General features: G+C 43.1%; 1 protein-coding gene across 3 annotated transcripts in view; it reads right to left on the reverse strand.

Moving 5' to 3' along the window:
• The window catches only part of Ccdc141 (coiled-coil domain containing 141), a 160229-nt gene extending 140876 nt beyond the window's left edge, over positions 1 to 19353 (reverse strand). For 2 of the 3 annotated variants that reach the window (XM_087651716.1, XM_087651717.1), the window contains exons 1-2: positions 19103 to 19327; positions 17259 to 17381 (exon numbers count right to left, since the gene is read on the reverse strand). In XM_087651716.1, the coding sequence (XP_087507842.1) occupies positions 17259 to 17381; positions 19103 to 19204 (225 nt within the window). In that variant the 5' untranslated portion in view covers positions 19205 to 19327. 3 annotated transcript variants of the gene reach the window in all.
• Positions 19354 to 20785: the final 1432 nt, after the last annotated feature.

Here is a 20785-nt window from a genome sequence, read left to right on the forward strand (position 1 = left end):
ATTTTAAAAGCAATGCTAAATGTTAGAGTCAAGAGTACCAACTGCAGAAGGCCTTTCTTTAAGCAGTCTTGCCCCATATGGGATAAGGATGTGGCCTTTGTCAGGTGCACAAGATAGTGTAGGTGTAAATACTGCGTAAGGCGCACTTACAGCACTTCACACAGACCGAGTTTACATGAAGCCAGCACTCGGGTGTGATGCACTGTATCTAACAAGTGTGAACTGAGAAGCCCCAGCAAACTCTGTGGAGAAAGACAGGCAAAGAGCAGGGCAGGGCTCAGCAAAGACTTCACAAGGGAGGACTCTTTGGCATTCCAAAATGAGGGTATCAATAATTCACTTTGGAAATCCATCCTCCAGCTCAGTTAGAAGAATAATGATACAAATCAGAAACACTAATAGTATTAATAATTCATCAGTCCCACCATGTGTTTTATAGGAACTAGAATGTCCTATACATTAATTATTGATTCTTCAAACCCTCCAACTGGCGAGTTCAAGAGGAGCAAGTCTGTGAGTGAGGCTCCAGTGATCTCTCCAGTGTGTTTCTTTACCTGGATCCATTTTGGTGTGTTTCTTTTGCCCAGTTATGGAGTAGATATGTGTTCATTCAGTCCTTCCTCATTCTATAAACATTTATTTAACATATAACCCAAACACAGGGCCGGGACTCAGGGAGGGGCCTGTGTTCACAGACCAACAACCAAGGCAACGTGGAACATTTGCATCTCTGAAGAAAAGGACGCTGGAGTGGATTATAGGGAGATGACAATTACAACAAGTACCCAGAGGGCAGCGTGGTCACTAAGAAAGGAATGCCCTACAGACATCCACAAGAGCAACCATTTTCTGGCTGTCAGATCTAACACTAAGTTTTTCCAGTGTGTTGCTATTTTTAATGTTATTTTATATTTTTGTCTTGGAATTTCCTTTCCCTCATACTTGGGTGCCCTGTCTCTGAATGTTTTTGCTTCAAATTTTCCATAGCCTCATCTCTTGTCTTTTCTTCCTTTTTTTTTGAATTTTTTTAAAAAGAAGATGGGTTTCTTTTTGTGTTTTTATACACACTTCACTTTGATTGATCTTCTTCAACCAAACCCTTCCTCTTCCTGCCTCACCTCTCTGCCAGCCCATGTGACTCTGTCCCACCTGGATTTCCCTTTTCACCTTCCAATCATATGGATTGTACTAGCCTTCTCATCCCCTTCCCCTTCTCATGGTTCCCTATCTCGTTTCTAGACATCTGCCCACATTCATTCACACATAACTAAGCACATATAAATGTGCAATCTGGGGCAAAGGAGATAGCGCCCACTGGTGAACCGCTTGCTGCGTGAGCACCGTGACCTGGGTTTGATCCCCAGAACACATATAAAAGACCTGGGTATGGGCGGTGTGGTTGTCATACTCTGCTGGGTAGGCAGAGACAAGGAGATTTCTGGGGCTTGTGGTACACGAGACCTACACTACTTGGAGGAGTTGCAAGCCAATGAGAAACAAGTCTCCAAAAAACAAGGTGGACAGCATCTGAGGAATGACATCTGGAGTTGATCTCTGCCTTAGGGTTTTACTGTTGTGATGAGACACCATGACCAAGGCAACTCTTATAAAGGCAAACATTTAGTTGGGGCTGGCTTAAAATTTCAGAAGTTTAGTCCACTCTCTTCAGGATGTAAAGCATGGCATTGTGCAGGCAGACGTGGTGCGAAAGGAGTCAAGAGTTCTACATCTTGATCCAAAGGCAGAGAAAGAGACTCTCTTCCACAATGGGTGGAGCTTGAGCACCAGGAGACCACAAAAGCCTACCCCCACAGTGACACCTCCTCCAATAAGGCCACTCGCCTAACAGTGCCACTTCTCATGGACCAAGCCTATTCAAACCACCACAGTCTCTGATCTCCATACGTGTACTTACACAGGTCATGCACTTTTGTGGGTAAATGTGTGCATACACATGCATACACACCATGCATACATGTACAAACAAACACTAGAAGCTAGGATCTCTGCTGCAGGGCATTTGATCACATTGTGATTGCGTTATTTAATGAAAACCAAAAACAAAACAAACTGTTTCTAGTAGTAGTGAGGCTCAGTCCTTAGCGCACACCTTTAACCCCAAACAAGACAGTTAAGTTAGTTTGTAGAAGGAAGCACCCATGTTTCTAAGTGATGTCCAATTGAGTGGCAGACAAAGTGATGAATCAGAGAAAAATTTGACACAATATTATATGCCCAATTCTCATGAGAGAGGAAAGGGAAACTACTTGAGGGGCGCTGCAGAGAGAGAGAGAGAGAGAGAGAGAGAGAGAGAGAGAGAGAGAGAGAGAGAAGGAGACAGTTTTACTGGAAGAGTTTCATAGGGATGGCTTGAAGAGAGAACAAGCTAGACACAGGTAAAGACAGAATGAGTCAGAGAATGAGAAGGAGCCAAAAGATTAAAACAGATTGTCAGAGTTAATTTGAGGCCAAGCACAGCAATTCAGTCAGAGGCTGAAAAGGAAGCCAGATTGAATCAGTCAGCTTGGAGAAGAGTTTGAGTCAGAATAGCAGAGTTCAACCAGCCAGCCAGAGTTCAGAAAGAACTAGAAAGGGTGAGCTTATTCAGCAGTAAGTCTGAGGCTAAAAATATTCTAGGCCTAGATTTGATTATACAGAGGCTAGAACCTTCCAGGACTAGGCCTAGATGGAAGCAGTAAGCCCCTGAGATGACAGTTACTATAGGACAATAAAAGTTACTTTTACAGTTCTGCATATGAGAAAGAACATTCAGCATTCGTGTTTCTGAGCCTGGGTCACCTCAATTTGATATTCTACAGTTCCATCCATTTTTTTTCCCACAAATTTCATTGTTCCACTTTTTTCTTTTGAGTCGAATAAAATTCCATTATATGAACCACATTTTGCTATTCATTCTTACATTGGTGGATATCTAGGCTAATTCCAGGTTCTTGCTATTGTGAACAGAGCAGTCAGATATCAGGAAAGGACTTTTTTTTCTCCTGGGCTCTCTGTCCATTCTTCCTTTCACTAAACTGGTGCGCTTTCGCGTTTGATAACTGACCATCTAGCAAACATTAGCAGTGACCACATATATAGGATATTCTGATTGCAAATGGGCAGCAGCATAATGATGTCATTGGGGTATCCTTTATTCTTATCCAACAGGATTAAGGGTGTGGAATAATCTTTGACTATTCTCTTTCTCTTTATGTAAAATAAACTGATACTGAAACATCTTATTTATAATTCACTGGCAAAAAAAACCATTTCTACTAAACAAACACACTGTGCTAAGAACTCTATCAAGGACTTTTAGGTTTGATTCATTTTGCTATTTCCATCAGAATTGCGGTGTAAATCTCAATGTTAATGGCTTCCAATTACATCTTTAAGTTTAGAGCTTTCCCATTCAGCTGCGCTGTAAATAATTACAAAGGAAACTGACATGAAACTATTTTGTCAAATCTACCCCCTGCCTGACTACCACCGCTAAACCCAATCTTGAGCCGCGTGCACACAATCTTCTGGCTCTAGCCTGTGTCTTCCATACCAATGAGTCTCACCTTCTGATGCCTGACAGGGCTCTTTGTGGGGCTTTGTGTATCTTGCTTGTATTTAGCCCCACAGTGTTGCTAAGCCCATCCCCCAACCCTAATTCTTAAAACCAATTCTTAAAACAATCTAACAGGACAGGACACCTTCAGATGGGATAGGTGCCTAAACAGGTTCAGAAATGGCTAATGACCAATTCCACTGTGGCTTATGCCAGACCAAGTCCTTGCTACCCAAGTATGTTATTTTGACTTCTAATTGCTCTTAATTTTAAAATATAGAAAAGGCTTTGCAAAATATTTACTCTATTTAGATATGTAGTATTCATAAAAATTAGCATGTAAAGAGCTTGGTGTCATCGTGGCCCTTTCCTCTTCTGCTCCTCCTCCTGATTCTCTCCCCACTTCCCTCCTCTATAGTGCTTTTCAATTTTTAATATCTTGTCTGACCTTTTGACCTCTCCTACCTTTCCTCAACACCTCCTGCTTCTCCACTCCATGGTTTTCTGCCTAGTTTAGTAGTCTAGGCCCACGCTCACACTACCTTTTCATGTACATATAAACATTAAAAGTTAGGGCCTGCATAAGAGAGAAAACATGTGATGTTCGCTTTTCTGAGTCTGGGTTACCTAATCTAATATTCCTGCAAGCATCCTCCTTCCGTTGTCCTTCATAGCTGCTGACTCTCACCCTAGCACATCACTTCCCTCAAGATCCGAAAACACTCTCCACTCTTCACCTATCCTTTCTATCAAATTATCCCTCACCACTTCATAACATAGGTTTCATATATTATTGTGCAATATGACTTGGTCTGGCATAAACCACTGTGGGACTGGTCATTAGCCACTTCTGAACCTGTTTGATTTAAGGATTAAATACTCAGTTCAGGATGTGTAGGGCACAGGAGATGGATACAGGGAACAGCCATTATCACCTCTAAAACGTCTTAAAGAGAAGGAAGAACTTATTAAATGTTTCACATCTACAACCCCATGCACACCAACCCTGAGTGACGCACACACAGGATATCTCACAGAAGCACAAGGCACCAACGAGTTGGTGGTGTTCTATCAACTATGGAAAAAAATTATTTTCAAGTTTAGCTAGTTGATTATTTTTACCTTCTTCTTCTTCTTCTTCTTCTTCTTCTTCTTCTTCTTCTTCTTCTTCTTCTTCTTCTTCTTCTTCTTCCTCCTCCTCCTCCTCCTCCTCCTCCTCCTCTTCTTCTTCTTTATCATCATCATCATCATCATCGTTGTCGTCGTCGTCATCATCAATATCATTATTTGTTTGCCTGCTTGCCTGTTTCCTTTGCAATGGTAGAACCAAACTTCCTCTATTAGAAGCAATGAGTCGTGCTGACTACTGACTGGCACAGAGCAGGCCTATCAGGATTGAGAATGCTCCATCTCCCTATACTTTGCTAAACTCCTTTGTAGACCAGTGGTAAATCTTCAGTGATACAGAAACTGTTTTCTCTTAGAAGCAAAGGAAAATCCCGCATTGATTCCTCGACGTCCTAATCTTAACTCTCCATCACTTTTCCCAGGTACATAGTTCAGGGCTTGGATCTGAGGACCAGTTCACTTCTGAGGCATTCAGATGATGCTGTTGCCAGCCTGGTTGAGAGACTTCACAGAATATTTCAACCTTTACCTTTATTTTTACACGTAAAATCCAGACAGTGAACCCCCTCTTTTTTCCCCAAGCCCTAAGTATTAAAAGGAAACTGGATGGAACGCCCAGCGATTCATCACCGTGTTCACACTACCCCTTTTGTTTATTATTCAACATCCGGGTCATTACCTATGCCATTACTGAAAACTAGTCAGATGTGAAATATATAGAAACGAATTAAACAATACAAAAGCCTCCAGGGTTTCCAGTCACGGAAAGCACATCGTCACTTGTCATTATAGCACCCATCACTCAAGTAACAAAACCTTTAATGACCTTTTAGCCAACATTTAGCACAATTAGGCAAAAACATATTTAAGGAACAATTTCAGTTATTTTTAGACTCGGAATTGCATTTCATCTCTGATGTTATCATCATTGCACAATGCAACCATGAGAAACCCACTGAGCAATATGTGAGCCATGAATGAACAACAGACAACAAATTAATTACACATAAAAGTATTAATGGGATGTGCGGTAATGCTGCCAGAAGTGAGAGCCAGGCAACCCGCCATTTAATTACAGTTGTCTGCGGGTGGCTTTTCAAACTGTAGCAGCACTCAGTTTTCTCTCCATTACTTCAAACCATCATAGCGATTTCCTTTAAAATTCTTAAATTATATTTTAAATTCTAGTTCTATGTATATGTGATCATCTGTGTGTGGGTATGTGCTGGTGATTGCGAGTGTCTGCAAAGGTCAGAGGCATCGGATCCCCTGGCTCTAGAACTAGCTGCATTGATGTGTGTGCTGGCAACGGAACTCGGGTCCTCGGAAAGAGCAGTCCCTCTTAACCACTGAGCCATCTTTCCAGGAGTTTGAGAAAACTACTGTTGAAAGCAAAATCAGTTTCAAACAGTCCCAAAACACACAGGCAAACACATTCACACACATACATATGCTTCTCGGCCACAGGTACAAACACATTCACACACATTTACATAGTATTTCTCACAAGTATTGCGTTAGAAAACCATTTGTATTCCTCCTATAACCATTTTCAACAATACTGCTTAACTAGTTATAAAAATTAGTTAAAATGGAAAACTCTCTTTGAAAAAACAATTGAATTCCCCTGACAGAAATATCTGGCCACTGTTTTCTTTTTCAGGACTTACATGGCACTGAGTCTAAGTTGCCCTTGAGGTAGAAAACAAGGCAAAGAAATCCCAAGATGTAGACTCCTTTATTCCCCAAATCTACCATCCTGGACACACAGTGACCAGTAATCATTTGCAAGGGGTAGGTTAAAGTCACAGCATCTCACTGGTCTGATGCAATATTTCATCTGTAATTCTAAAATGATTACTTGCTAAATGGTAATATTTGGTATATATTGGAGTAAATTAAGCATATTATTAAATTACTTTCACTTGTTTCTTTTTATTTTGCTTTTTGATTGGGTTTGGTAATTTATGCTTTCAAGGACTCGGCTCATTTCATCTAAGCTGTTAGATTCATGTACAGACAGATGTTCTTGGCACTTTCTCATTATACATTTAATGACTACGGGATTCATAGTAAGGCCAAGTCTTCATGTCTAATATTGGTAATTTTTGCTTTCTCTCTTTTTCCTTCTTGGTCTGGCTAGAGGTTCATCAATTTAATTGACCTTTTCAAAGAGCTGGCTTTTGCCGGATTGATTTTTCTATTGTGTTTCTGTTTTCAATTGCATCGATCTCTGTTCTTTGTAGTTTCCCCTGCTCAGCTTGCTTTGGTTTTAATTTGCTCTTATTTTTCTAGTCTCTTAAGCCTAGATCAATTTAGGGTATTTATTTATTCTTTCCCAGATAAGCATTTAACTCCCTAAAATTTGCACATGTCTCCTCCACACTTTGAGTTACAAATGTGGCTGGCCCTTGCCGTTTATATTAAATATTCCTATTTATCGCTGCTCCAAGAAGTGTGGCGCTCTAGCAAAGCATTTTCTTTTCAACACATTAATAAAAGTTTAATAGCTTGTGGGACCACTGGACCAAAAACACTCACGCACTCAGAAAGCAGTAAGCAATAGCCTTGGGTACTTCAGATTTCTCCAGTTCCAATTATGGAAAACTCAGGGTGTGCTTTGGGTTGACCCTTCGCAGAAAAAAATAAATACATTCTATAAAACTGAATCTGAGGTATCCAGTTCTTCTCTCATCTAATGACAAGGCATTCGGCTTTCTTCCACGACCATCAGATCATCATGTGGATGATATGAGGCATCTGGACAACATGAGGTATGGAATTGCCTTCTTTGAAGTCTCACTTTCCTAGCTCAAGTTAGTGGCTGAAATATATAGTGGGGACTGAAAAGCCAAGGTTTGACTTTACTCACTGGGCCAAGCTCTCCCCACCACTGTTCTCCATTAAGTGGGAACACCACAGAGAGGGGAGAAAAGGGTGTCAATTCACCCCAAGCACTTGAGTGAGCCTAGAACATGTCTTACTGGTTCCAAGTCCAAGCAGGTCAGAAAAAAGTCTCTATATTATTTCCACTAATGTGTTCGTGATCCTCTGATAGAATGAACATTTGCCAAGAATCCTGAGGAGTAAGCAGGTAGCTTTGAGGAGGAGAGCAGAGGGCCACACGCCACCATGCTACAGTACAGAGATTGGGAGGTGCAAGTAATTTAGAAGCCAGGGCTAACTGTGGAGTTCTGCTTAGTCTCCTGATGACTAATGGCTAGATGGATTTGTCATATGGATGAGAGCCAAGTCATTTTAAGATCCCTTGAGCTTGTCACATTTATACATTATTATGTATTAAAGTCAAAATTGCATTTGAGCTAATGCTAATTAGGCAGGGATTGTAAGGAACAAAACAGAACAAAGAATCCTTCATTTTCAGTTACATAGAATGAAGGTCTTTTCCTAAACTGAAGAACCTGTCACCTTCTTGTTAGAGTTTAGAGGCGTATTGCTATCCTACTCATAATGGAAGCCTGCATGTTGGGAATGGAAAGCAGAGATGTCATGTTCTACACCTGCTCTCTATCACAAGGGCATCTCCATCCAGGACTGTCAGGTTCTTCCAGGTCTGTCATCCTGACTTTCCAAGCCACAGACCACCAGGTTGTCTGTCACTGCCAACAAGAGCTATGGGTTCTACTGTCACTGGTTGAAGATTACATTTTCCCAGAGGGCTGTCTTTTAAAATAAGTACTTTATAGGTCAGAGGCTGTAAGAGTAAGGCCTCGAAAAAGCTAGTTGTGACTGCGGAGATGGAGAAGTAGGTGAAGCACTTAGGGGAAAAGCCTGACAACCCACATCGGGATCCCAGAAACTCTGTGAAATCCAGTCAGGCACAGTAGAGCACATATATATCAGCTCTAAGGTCCTACTCAAGGATTGGAGACAGAAACAGGAGGATGTCCAGTTCATAGGCTAGCTAGCCTGGCTTACATAGCAGTGAATAACACGGAGTCTGCCTCAAATAAGGTAGAAGGTGAGAAATGACTCTCAAGATTATCCTCTGACCTTTACATACATGTTGTGGCTTTTGTGTGACCACACCCACACACATAAACAATTATACACATACACCATATGTACACACACACAAAATGCATGCAACACACACACACACACACACACACACACTTTTAATTGTCACATGCATCACAATATTTCTTGCCCGCTTCCTGGTTTCCCTTTGAATTTATCTGCGGTGTCTTGATCACTCATGCTCACTTCCTAGGCAGCATAAACTGCCTTCTCCATCAAGTGTTATCTGATTTCCCTGACAGAATCAATCCTCCTTCCGCATACAATATTTTGCGCATATCTCTGTGTGTAGAGTTGTAATTATAACTCTTCCCCTCTTGATCACAAAGCTGGAGTGGAATGTACACCAAACATCCGAGTGTCGTTACAGATTCAATCTTCGAATGCATGCTCATTCATTTCTCCTTCAAGAAACAAGCAACACAAACCTCCGAGGAATGCTCTGCCCTCAATGGTACATCCACACCAGTTTCTGTTTGGGAGAAGTCTGGTCACATTTCTCAACTGCTTCTATAAAAACTCTCATCTTCTTCTGCCTGTGATTACTCACGCAACGTGCTGCCTTCGTTGTCCTTAGAAGATGCTGATTGCTCCTGATACCCTTTGTCCTCGTTTTCTGTTGCTATGCCATAAGCTACCCCAAATTCTGGTTGCCTGAGGCAGTCATTTATTTGCCCAGTTAGGGAAGGAGACAAGGAAGGCTTTCTGTGCGCCTCAGAGGCATGGTGTGGTTGCAATGATTGCTGGAGAGCCCCTCACAAGGCTGGCAAATCACTTGCTGGTTACTTGGGATCTTGACAGATGCTGCCCAGGAGCCCAGCAACATCACTGGCCATCACTCTACAGGGCTGATGAGCTCTCTCCCCTGTGGAGTATATGCTAAGTGTCACAGCTCTATGACTTAGAGCACAGTGTTTGTGTATATCACAGACTACACACGTAGTCAGTCTCTTGAAGTTGGGGACCCTACAACAACATGCTACATTGTGTTTTTCAAGGAAGGGGAGTGGTCCGCATACCCTGGAGAGAAGGGCCATAGACCCTCACTCTCTATCAGAGGAGGGTAGGGTACCTTAAAGGATTTCTAGTTCACCACAATCTTGCTGTGGTCTAGATCTTCTGAGTTCTCAGAAGTGATGTCAAGTATCTGCTATAACCTGCACATGATCTGTTTCCTGCACAAAGGAGGAGATCTCTCTTTACTGAATCAAAGTCATTGATTTCTCAGGATATAAAAATACGTAGATATACATGCTTGGGCCTCACGTTTCCCGTAGACCCTTCAGCTTTTGCCAGGGATCCCAATGTTTACTCCTAAACCAAGAGCTAAGTCTCTTCCATCTCTGTGTCTAAAGAAATGCCTCCCTCTATAATTTCTGTGCTTCCAAAAGTGAGCTCACATCAATATTTCATCAATAATAGATACTCTTTCAATTCCTATATCACAGAAACAAGTTATGGACTCTCTAGGATCTGCTAAATTAGCATTTCTGCTATGGCTTGAATGTGTTCCCTCAAATTTAAATTCCCAGGTTGGGAAACGTGAACCCTCGTACAATAGCATTAGGAACTGGGCCCTTCTAGAAAAGAGTAGATCATGAGGTCTCTGCTGTACAGAAGGATTAATGTCTGCCAGGAAAGGAGCCAGAAGGAGAGACAATTTAGTCCTGTTTTGCCTTCCTCCCTTCACTCCGAAGAAGACACAACTTTCTTGTCCTTTGCATGGTGCCACCATAAGGCACCATTTTGGGAGCAGAACTCTGGCTTTCTTCAACTGTGAAAAATAAATTTCTGTTCTTTATAAATTACTCCATCTGCAATATTTTGTTATAGTAGCATAAATGGACTAAGATAATCTCTCCTTTCTATCTATAAAAACAGCATTTTTACCAGATTATCCCTGGAATTTTCTAGCTCTAACGAATTCTACTCAAAATTAGCTGCCTGGGTCACTCTGTAGCATATATTGTTCACTGAAACCAAATATCCCCGGAAAGAAACAACCTGCTGACTAGAATAATGTTGGGGAGACAAGGAACATCACCAGGAAATTTTAGTGTTTCATGGTTGGGAGAATTTTGTTTGTTTGTTTGGTTGGTTGGTTGGTTTTTGTTTTTGTAGAGAAGTTTCTTAATAGCAAAGTGTCAGAAAAGTTCTCCAGAGCTTCTGCTTTGTCCCTACCTTATCTCACTGACCTCACTCAAAATGATCACTGAAACGTAAGGCAGATGCTTTCTGTGCACAAGCCCATTGGCCATCTCCCTTTAATGTGCCATATTGGTTGGGAGGTTGACATCAAAATCAAGTATGGCTCAAGATATTTATTCTCACTAATGAGAAAAAGGAACTGGAAGACAAGACTGTTCTGGCTTTCTTCTCCCACCTCCAAAATCTAGGCCCCACCTTGGAACCGGCCTGCAAGAAGAATTAGATTGGGGACATGGCTGTCATGGATTGGACTGTAGTCTGCATCTACCAGGTGGAGATATCCGGCCTGGTCAGCAGCAGCAGAGAGGGGAGAGGGCAGTCCACCATGAGCCTCAGAAAGAGCCCTTCATTCCCCATTGGCCACTCCTTTCCCCCAAGTCTCACCAGCCAGGTAGCATGTTCTCACTTTGCTAGAACAGAAAGTAGAAAGGTCAATAGAAACCTCCCTAAGTTAGAACCAGATTTTCAGGATTCCAAGGTGAAGAGAGGGCCTGCAGCTCTCCAGAAATCCTTCAGGCTTTTGGCACTAGATTGGGACTGCTGGGTTCCTGGAAAAGCTGGTTCTAACATCAGCTGAGGAATTAGAAACAGCAGCAGCAGGGTAAATACAGTGATGAGAGGTAAGGTCAGTTGAGCAAAAAAACACATACTCTTCCTTCTTCCATATCTTTTTTCCCCCCTCTAATCTGGGCTGCTACTAGGAGATGCCATTCACGTTTGGGGCGTGTCTTCTCACATCTATTGATAAAGACCATCAAGGCAATTCCCTACAAACACCCACAGGCCAATCTGATGGAGATGACCCTTGAATTGAGACTCGCTGCTCAAGTGCTTCTCAGTTGTGGCAAGCTGACATTTAAACCCAACCATTGCATCAACCAAACTTCTTATTTTCTACCAGGGGTAAGAGTTTAGCGTTTCCTCAGAACCTAAGCATGGAAAGGCCATGCAATCCAGCAATCGTGCTGCTACTTGTCAGCCTGAAAGAACTAGAGTTAGATGTTCCAAGCAAATGACTTGTCCCAGTGTTGACTGCAGCACCATTTACAGAAGACAGAAAGGAAACAATCTGCATGCCCTCAGACAGATGACTAAACAATTCCCTCATCCTGAAATCCGAAATCAAAAGTTCTTCAAAATTTGGGGTCAGAGAAAGAGCTCAGTTGGTAAAGTGCCTGCTGAGAAGGATTAAGACATGAGTTCAAAGTTCCCACGTAAAAGCTAGGCACAGTGACATATGGCTATAACTCTGGTGCTTGGAAGTAGACACGGGTGGATCCCTGGACTCACCAGCCAGCCAGAGTAGCCAAATCAATGACCTCCAGGTTCAGTGAGAGACCCTATCTCAAAAACTGACATGGAGAGTGATGAACCTGGTGACAACCTCTGTTTCCACAAGCATAGATCACATGTGTTTGTATTCTTACACACACACACACACACACACACACACACACACACACACACACACTCCTAGTTTCCTTTCTGTCACTATGATAAATACCATAACCAGCTTTGGGGAGGAGAGGCTCACTATCCATCATGGAGGGAAGTCATGTTTGGAGGCAGGAACTGATTGAGAGGCCACAGAGGGACCCTGCTTATCAGCTGGCTCCTCATGGCTTGCTCACCCTGCTTTCCTATTCAACCAAGGGCCACCTCCCAGGAATGGTGCTGCCCACAAACTATGCCATCCCATATCAGTCATCAATCAAGAAAATCACCCCAGGGGTTGGGGATTTAGCTCAGTGGTAGAGCGCTTGCCTAGGAAGCGCAAGGCCCTGGGTTCGGTCCCCAGCTCCGAAAAAAAGAATCAAAAAAAAAAAAAAAAAAAAAAAGAAAATCACCCCAAAGACTTGCCGACAGGCCAATTTGAAAGAGGTATTTTTCTCAGTTAAAGTTCCCTCTTTCCAGATGATTTTAGTTTGCGTCAAGTCGACAGTAAATCTAACCATCCACATACTACTCCATAACGGAAAACTTGAGCACAGCTATGGCAGAACACTTAGGAAATTCCATTCCTGAACTCATACCATAGGCCACAGGCAAAATGCAGGTATACTAAAGAAAACCACCATTACAATGTATTGTTATTCGTCATTCATTCGTTCGTTCATTCATTTTTTTGTTATTCGTTATTCAAGGAGAAATGAAATTGTTGTACAAAATACATGCAAGTATCATATGAGAAGAAAAAAGCCAGGTAAGCAAAGCCAAATACAGTATTCCATTTCTATGTGATGTCTAGAACAGGCAAATTCATAGACAGAGAAAATAGATCATACTGGAAGCAGAGACAATAATTATTTCTTAGGAGATACAGAGTTTCTGTTTGGTGTGACTTTTTTTTTAAAAAAATGCAGTTGATGGTTGTAACACTCTGAAAGTAATCAGCGCTACTGAATTGTAGTCATCTAAGTAGATAAGATGGTAAACTTAATATTGTTTATATCTTGGTGCAATAAAACATGTTTTTAAATGCATTCTGAGCAAATCCTATAGCTTAATTTCAGTAATTGACACTATCTCTTGTTTAAGGCAAATTTGAACAGGAGGATTTTGCTTTGCTACTCAAATGTTGTACTCATAGCGCGCCTGTGTCTAGATCAGTAATTAGAAATAAGATTAAGTATTAACCACACTGGGCCAGAGATCCCATCTGAAGCAGGAAAGCACTAGACTTCTGAGAGTCAAACAAGAGGTCAAGTGGGTGGTGGTTTGCAATCTCTCTGAAGGGTCACTCGCCCATAACAAGGAGCTGGTGCCCAAGACTCACTTGGCACCATAGCATTGTTTTGGACACTTAGAGATGCAGTTAAAAGACGGACACGGAGGAAAGCGGCATCCTAAGCAACATCCCCAAGGACCCCCCACCTCTTCGTTTCTGCCATTGACCATTCTGCGCCTACCTGAGGACACAAAGTCAACAGCAGCCACAGGCAGGTCTTTACCCAGCATGTGTCCCCCTAGTCTCCTTCCTGGATGCCTTCTTTCTCATTGGAAATGATTCAGTGCAGTGTGGGAATCTAGAAGCCTTGGGAGTTAATGCTTTCTGTTTGATTGTTTCTTCCACTGGAAGCAGGGAAGTGTGTTTTCTCTGGATACTCCAGAGGGATGGCTAAGTACACAGCTAAAGGCAAAATGAAATCCCTCGGGGCACAGACATCCAAAGCATTAGAATCGCTAAGGAAAACCTCGTGTTCCCAACACTATCCCCTTATTCTTCCACTTGAGGGTTTGAGATAATTTTTAATGGAAGGCACAAAATAGCTTTTTTAGTAAATGTTCACATTAGTCTGATGTATTCCTCATTAGCATAATAATTCCACCGTTTTCCCTCTTAAAGACAGCACGGACTTCCATGCAGCTCCACATTTGTCTTCCCACATCTTCTTTTTGGAAGCGTAAAGGTAACTGTTATTACCCTAATTTTTTAAATATACGCCCTCATGCTGGAGAGGATGAGTGTTACGATTAAAACCCCCCCCCTTGACTACTACGCTCTCCCAGAACCCCTTCAAAAATCTTTTCCTCTACAACTGGAACATACTGCAGGGTCCCTGAGAAAGGCCTAGAATGACACCAAATATGAAATATGATTGGCTTCTTGAACGACTACCAGCCTTTTCCTTTGAAAACCTCATATTACAATTAACTTGAGACCAACAATTTTCTGCCACAGGTTAAGTGGTGATGGCCCCGCTAGCATAATAAGTAGTAAATTAGTTGGGATCCATTTGAAAGATTCAATTCCCATTATTCTTAAGTTGGCAAATCTGAAATAGGATCCAAACTCCTTAATAATTCCCCTCCTCTCTTTCTTACAATCATTAAGCAAAAGATTAAATACCGGTGCGATTTGAAAGATAGACCTGATAAAGAAGCTACTCAGGGGCTGAGCTGGCTGAGTTCCTAGCAAACAACCTGGTGAAGGACAGCATGAGAGATGGCTATTCAGAGCCTATGACTAGAACCACAGGTAAAGCCAAAATGCGTGTTCGCCCGAGAGCTTAAGTTTTAGACCCATTTGCAGGGAGGTCGAAAATGACTCCAGATTTCATGGCACATAATGATAAAATCCAACAGATTCAAGCCTCGGATCTGTCTCCTTAGCATGCAGATAAAACCCCTGAAGTTTGGAAGACTTAGGTAGCTCATCCATAGCCTTCTGAAGTCTGGCCCCAAAGAACCAGGTATTTAGAATCTAGAGCCCAAAATGCCCCGAAAGGCAATCAGAACCTATTAACTGGAACCCTTATTCCTAGCTGAGATCCAGGGTGCTCCATCTAAGACATGCACAGCATGTTTTGTGGTGTTTTCTCAAAGATATGAGAGATGAGAGCCATAGTCCCCAGAGGCCCAGTCTGCTGTGAGCCACCATTCATGATTCATCAGTGAACCGGAAAGTACCAGGCAGCATGAGTTAGTGGGAACTGAGAGAGGAATGTAGCTCCAGGTCCAGATTACCTCCCACGGATGTTGGCAGGTGCATAGAAAGGAGACGGGGACCCAAGGACTATGGGGAAGCAAACCTCAGGAACAAACGGGGAACGGTATTGGGTTTCTGTAGTTCGTAGAACAGTAGGTTCAAGGATGTATTGAAGCTTTCTTTGTAACAGGAAGACCTTGAATTATTTGTCAAGTTACATTCGCTTATGACATGACTGAAGCCTCACAAAGGTCTTTTGATTCCTGGTCCAATGTTCTTTCACATTATAATGGTGTTTTGTTTTCGGCGTTCTTTCTTTCAACACACACAAGACTTTGTGATGACAGGGCCTGCTGCCTTGAATGACAGCTAAGATCAGACATCAGAGTACGGAGTTGTCAAACAAGGGAGTAAATATTAGGTTGTAGAGGCTGCCTTCTTCAATACTTGTTCATCTATCACCGTCTCAGTCAGTTTTACCCAATTAATTACTTTTCCCACAGTCTATAAATTAGATGCAGTTTACACCTGACTCTGAATTAGAAATCAACCACGCGTTTCAGCCTAGAAACATAGAGAAGCCAGTATTATTTAAGTCTGACATCGAAGACCATTTCAGGACTCTGAATCTTCACCAAGCCTCTTTGATCTTAACAAAGACATCTATTTGCTCAGGACACAGAGAACTAGCTGCAGTCTACTGCCCTGTTCAGAGGAAGGCATCATGGGAATTTCACACTCAGCCTGTCACTGTCTTGGAAAAGTTAAGGATGCTTCTCTTTCAGTTTGTGTTCCCTAAGTGAATCCCACAGATCACGAAGCAAATGCTGGGATCTGGGAACAGGAAGCCATCTTCTGGGGGAGGGGCATTGTCTGTCTACCCACCCCCCAACCAGTTGGCTCCCCGTAGAGTTCACTGTGTGAGCTAAACATGATACTCCACATTCATAGCCTGCACTCACCCGTGTGTCCTGTCTGCTAGTACCCAAAGCAGACAGATATTAAACACAGAACTATAATAGCTTTTAGAACAAGGGCCTGCACATTTTCACCTTGCTCAGAACCTCGCAAATTATGTAGCTGGCTTTCTCCTCACTTGGCATCCCGAATCAGTGTTAACTCTACATTCTTAACTAACCACAATGTGTTGGGCCTAATTTTTCTAACAATGTGATCCGGTTTCAATAACTCTTAGTAGTACTAAGCATAAAATCAGGTACTTTAAAAAAAAATGATTGGTATAAACTATTCTTATCAGAAGGTCCCTCTAGCAAAAGAAAGATTAGCTCTGATGTTGTGTGTTGGAAACTTAATGCATGGAATGAAAAGATCTTGGAGTTTGTTTTCACTGAGGTGGACCGTGGAGGGGGATCTCTTACTGAAGTATTGTGCCTCTGTGTTTTCTATTGCATTTAGGGCAAATTTAAAAATACGACTTGTTTTGTATTTTATTGGGCATGCACGTGTGTCGGTGTGTCTGTCTTTCTCTGCGTGTGTCCTTGTGGAGGCCAGAGAACAATTCAGGGATCACCCTTAGGAGTACCATCCACCTCGTTTGGAATGGCATCTCTTACTGGCGGGTAGCTCACCAGTTAGGCTGGACCAGCAAACCTCAGGGATCCTCCCATTTCCTGTGCTACGGCGCCTGACGTTTTCCCGTGGGCTCTAGGGATCCAACCCAGGTCATCATGTTTTCAAAGCAAGCACTCCACCATCTGAGCTGTTTGTCCAGCCCTCGTTGTTTCTTTCCTAGGCTGATGCTTGCGCCCAGCAGCAGCGGTTTTTCCATTCTCTAACAGCATCGGATTAAAATGGCCAAAGTGAGTCACAGCAGTGGGACCAGAGGAAGGCGAGAACGGGCCTCACCTTCCTTTGGAGCGTTGACTTTGCTCTTACCTTAAGCTTGGCCAGAAGGAGCTCGTGATCGTGAAGCAGTTTTCTGGTTTCATCTTGACTGCTCCCAATTTCTAGGAGATTGGGCTGTGCCTCAGCCAGTTGGAGCCGCACCCATTTGCCACACTAAAAACAAAAAACGTGAAGTGAACTTTTATTCTCTCTCCTCCCCACCCTTCTCCTTTTCCCACATCTAAATTATAATTTCCAGTTGCACCACAAACACTTTCTCCTTCCACAGAGAGAGGTGGCCTAATGTTGAAACACAACAGGTCTAAATGCCGCGTTCTTCTCTCATCTCTGGGACACATTTTCTCATGGATGGCAGGTTTGAATCCTCTTAATTCCCAAATGAGAAGTGTGTGGGTTAGACGATCCCCAAGTCACTGGATGAATTCACGAAAAACATCTCTGGACAGTGAGCGACCCTTCACACAGGTAAAGCGGGAGGTTGCTTCACAACAGATGAGACCCAGGCTTTCTCACCCATCAAACAGACTTCGCTCTCTAAGGAGGCTGTAGTGCCTTTTATTTGGAGATGGTAGTAGGGTAAAGGAGCTGGAGAGAGGACCATCGGTGCCCTTTCTGAGACATAGAATCCAGCTTAAAAGAACTTCCTATATAATTGTCCCAGTTTGTACCCCTGACCATCCCATAGGTTACTCCCTAAGCATTGTGACTCAGTCTACTCTAAGAGTATCTTAAGTTTGAGGAGAAGTAATGTTTACTTTAAAAAGAAGACTCCTAGATTTGCTTCTCGTCCATCCCTGCTGGAATCTGCATGTTGCCTAAAGCGTCTTTCAGTCGTGTGCAAGTGACCGATCTGATTTCACTGGGGAATCTGCAGTGCCTTGGAATTCCCACTCACACCTCTGCAGAGGGGAGGATTGGGAGTGGATCTGAGGTCCTGCTTGTTGTGTAGAAGTCTCTCCTAGTCCTGGGAACGTCGCCCTGAGCAGAGCCCTGCTTTCCAAGCTTCTTCAGTGAATTGCTTTTTGCTCAATGTCAAGCTCGGTTTCCTTTCTACCACCTACACACCACTATAAAATTTTGCAGCAATTAAATTCAACGGGCCTTGTAGTCAGGGTTTTTATTGTTTTCTTTCTTTCTTTCTTTCTTTCTTTCTTTATTTATTTATTTATTTATTATTTTGCCAGGTCTGCTTTCATTAAGCATGAATTCTTTGGGTGGCAAATCATCTAAAAGAGCAAGCTTATTTTCCAGAAGATCTTTCATGATGATTTCAATCACAGGAAGAAAATCATGGGAGCCTTCTACAAACCCCACCCCCACCCCCAAATGTGTGGCCATCTTTGCAAACAGCTGGACATAAAACACAGAGTTAAGCACCAAGTCCCTGCACTTTCCTTTTCCCAAGAGGCAGTCTAATACATAGTCTGTGGAGAAGTATTTAGCATTGCCTTGCCCAGTGAAAACCGGTTCTGGGAGGCACTTGCTTTGGTGATTCTAGTTCTCCCATGCTCAGGACAGTGTCTCCCTCTGACCTGCCTCCTCCATTCTCCATGACATCCACTCAAAAATCACAGGCACCATCCCGGCCCCCGGACTCTCCTTTGCCTGGAATTCCTGACCCCCCATCACATACATGCGCCTTGCCTTTAAGGACCAAACTGAAAGTGCTCAGTAAAGTTTGTTCTGAGGCGCTGGCTTTCTAGGCTGAAAAGCAACTGGTAACTTGTTGAAACTTAGCAGTCCTCTGTCACTTTTAAGTGTGAAGATTACTTGTTATTTGTCTTCTGCTATGCAGTGCATTATCCTCCAGGGCTCTCAGCCACTCCTCAAAGAGCCCCCCCAGCCACACAGAGAAAAGAAAGCTGTGAGTTTACCTTGACAACGGCTATCACGATCTTGGAGTCCCCAGCTTGCACAGCTACAGAGCTGACAGTGGTGGTGGAAACACCCACGTGGGGACTTTCTTTGCAGGACATGTCACTTCAGAAGCAGGGTTTAAACCCTGAGTAGCCTTGGGAGGGATGCTGTCTGCTGGTCATGTCAGAAGGCTTCCATGAGGCTACCCGGACTCATTCAGGGAAACGCTCTGTGCTCACAATGATTACCCTGCCAAAAGGAAAGAACAGGAAGTTAAAAATAGACAGCCCCATTGAGTTTATCGAGGGGGCGGGGGAAAGGGGAGAGAGAGAGAGAGAGAGAGAGAGAGAGAGAGAGAGAGAGAGAGAGAGAGAGAGAGCGCCACACCCCTATGGTATCAGTAAGTGCCTGTTATTTTTGCCATTATCCGAAACTCGAGGGACAGCTCTGAGCTCTTTGCCTATCAGCTGATGTCTGATAGCTAATGGAAAAAAACCTACATCCTGACAACCCAAATTAGTTTTGCCATTGAAACTAAACAGTTGTAACTATGGACTTTGCAACCAGAAAGTCACTGACCTGGATACCAATTCTTTCAAGTCTTCTTCACGCAAAGAAAAGTGCTAAAAATGACTCTCTCTCTCTCTCTCTCTCTCTCTCTCTCTCTCTCTCTCTCTCAGTTCTGGTATTTGTTTGAGGAGTTCAGTCACAAAATTGCTCAAAATAAAATCTGTTTTTCTAAAACTGAATAGGCTTTGCCAAATGAAGTCTGTGGAGTGGTCCTATTTCCTCAGAGCTTCTTAGGCGTATTTTTTTAAACATCTCACCCAGGATTGATCAAGAGCTACACATATTCCCAGGATTTCTCTGAGACAGTTTTTCTGAACAGTATTTTCAAATTCAGCGAGCAAACAGCCGTTAGGAAGCTCGGCACTTCCGTGCTTCTTGTTAACTGTAAGAGATGTATTTTCTTTGTTTGTGCACATTTTGTTTCCTTTTTTGTTTGTTTTTGTTTTTCCTTTGTTTAGCCTCCTAGCAGTGTTCTGGCTCCCCACTCCCCAACTCCCACCCCCCCCACCCGCCGTTTTGTAAATCCCCATTTCTACCTGGAGGAAAAAAAATTGCAACTAGCTTCAAATCAGAGTGAGGCCCACAGATTAATCCTATTGCTAGAAGCTCTGCCCCTGTCAGAAGTTGTCTGTGGTATTAAGCAGCAGCTGTTGGATCCCTGTCAAAGAACAGCTGAAAATAACACTTCTGAAGTTTAGGTCAGAGGTTAGAGGCAAACACATCAGAGACACTAACTCCAAATCTGATGAAACCACTGGAGAGCCCTGGAATGAAAGATAAACCGGAGGACGGAGCCATACACGGTGCCAAAGGAACCCACTCCCTGTGCAGCGCCCCCACCCCCAGCTCTGAGTTAAAGCATGTTAGACACCGAGCTGATTCGGAGGGGGCCGAGTAAGCGCCATTGCTTTCTTTTGCTAAGGCTTATGAACGTATTCTTGAGTTGAAAGGTGTGGGAGGATGCGTGCACACGTACGTGAGTGTCAGCCGTTGCTCTTCTTTCCAAGAGCACGCCCTGGCTGCCCTGCATACTGTACACCCTTGAACCTGGGCTTCTGCCTGCTGCTCTGATCACCAAGATCCCTGTTCCTAGACTTCACCCGACACCGTGAAGATGGCAGCCGGAGTGA

The sequence above is a fragment of the Rattus norvegicus genome, chromosome 3 (genome assembly GCF_021556685.1).
Source record: "Rattus norvegicus strain SHRSP/BbbUtx chromosome 3, alternate assembly SHRSP_T2T, whole genome shotgun sequence".
In the NCBI taxonomy this organism is placed as follows: domain Eukaryota; kingdom Metazoa; phylum Chordata; class Mammalia; order Rodentia; family Muridae; genus Rattus; species Rattus norvegicus.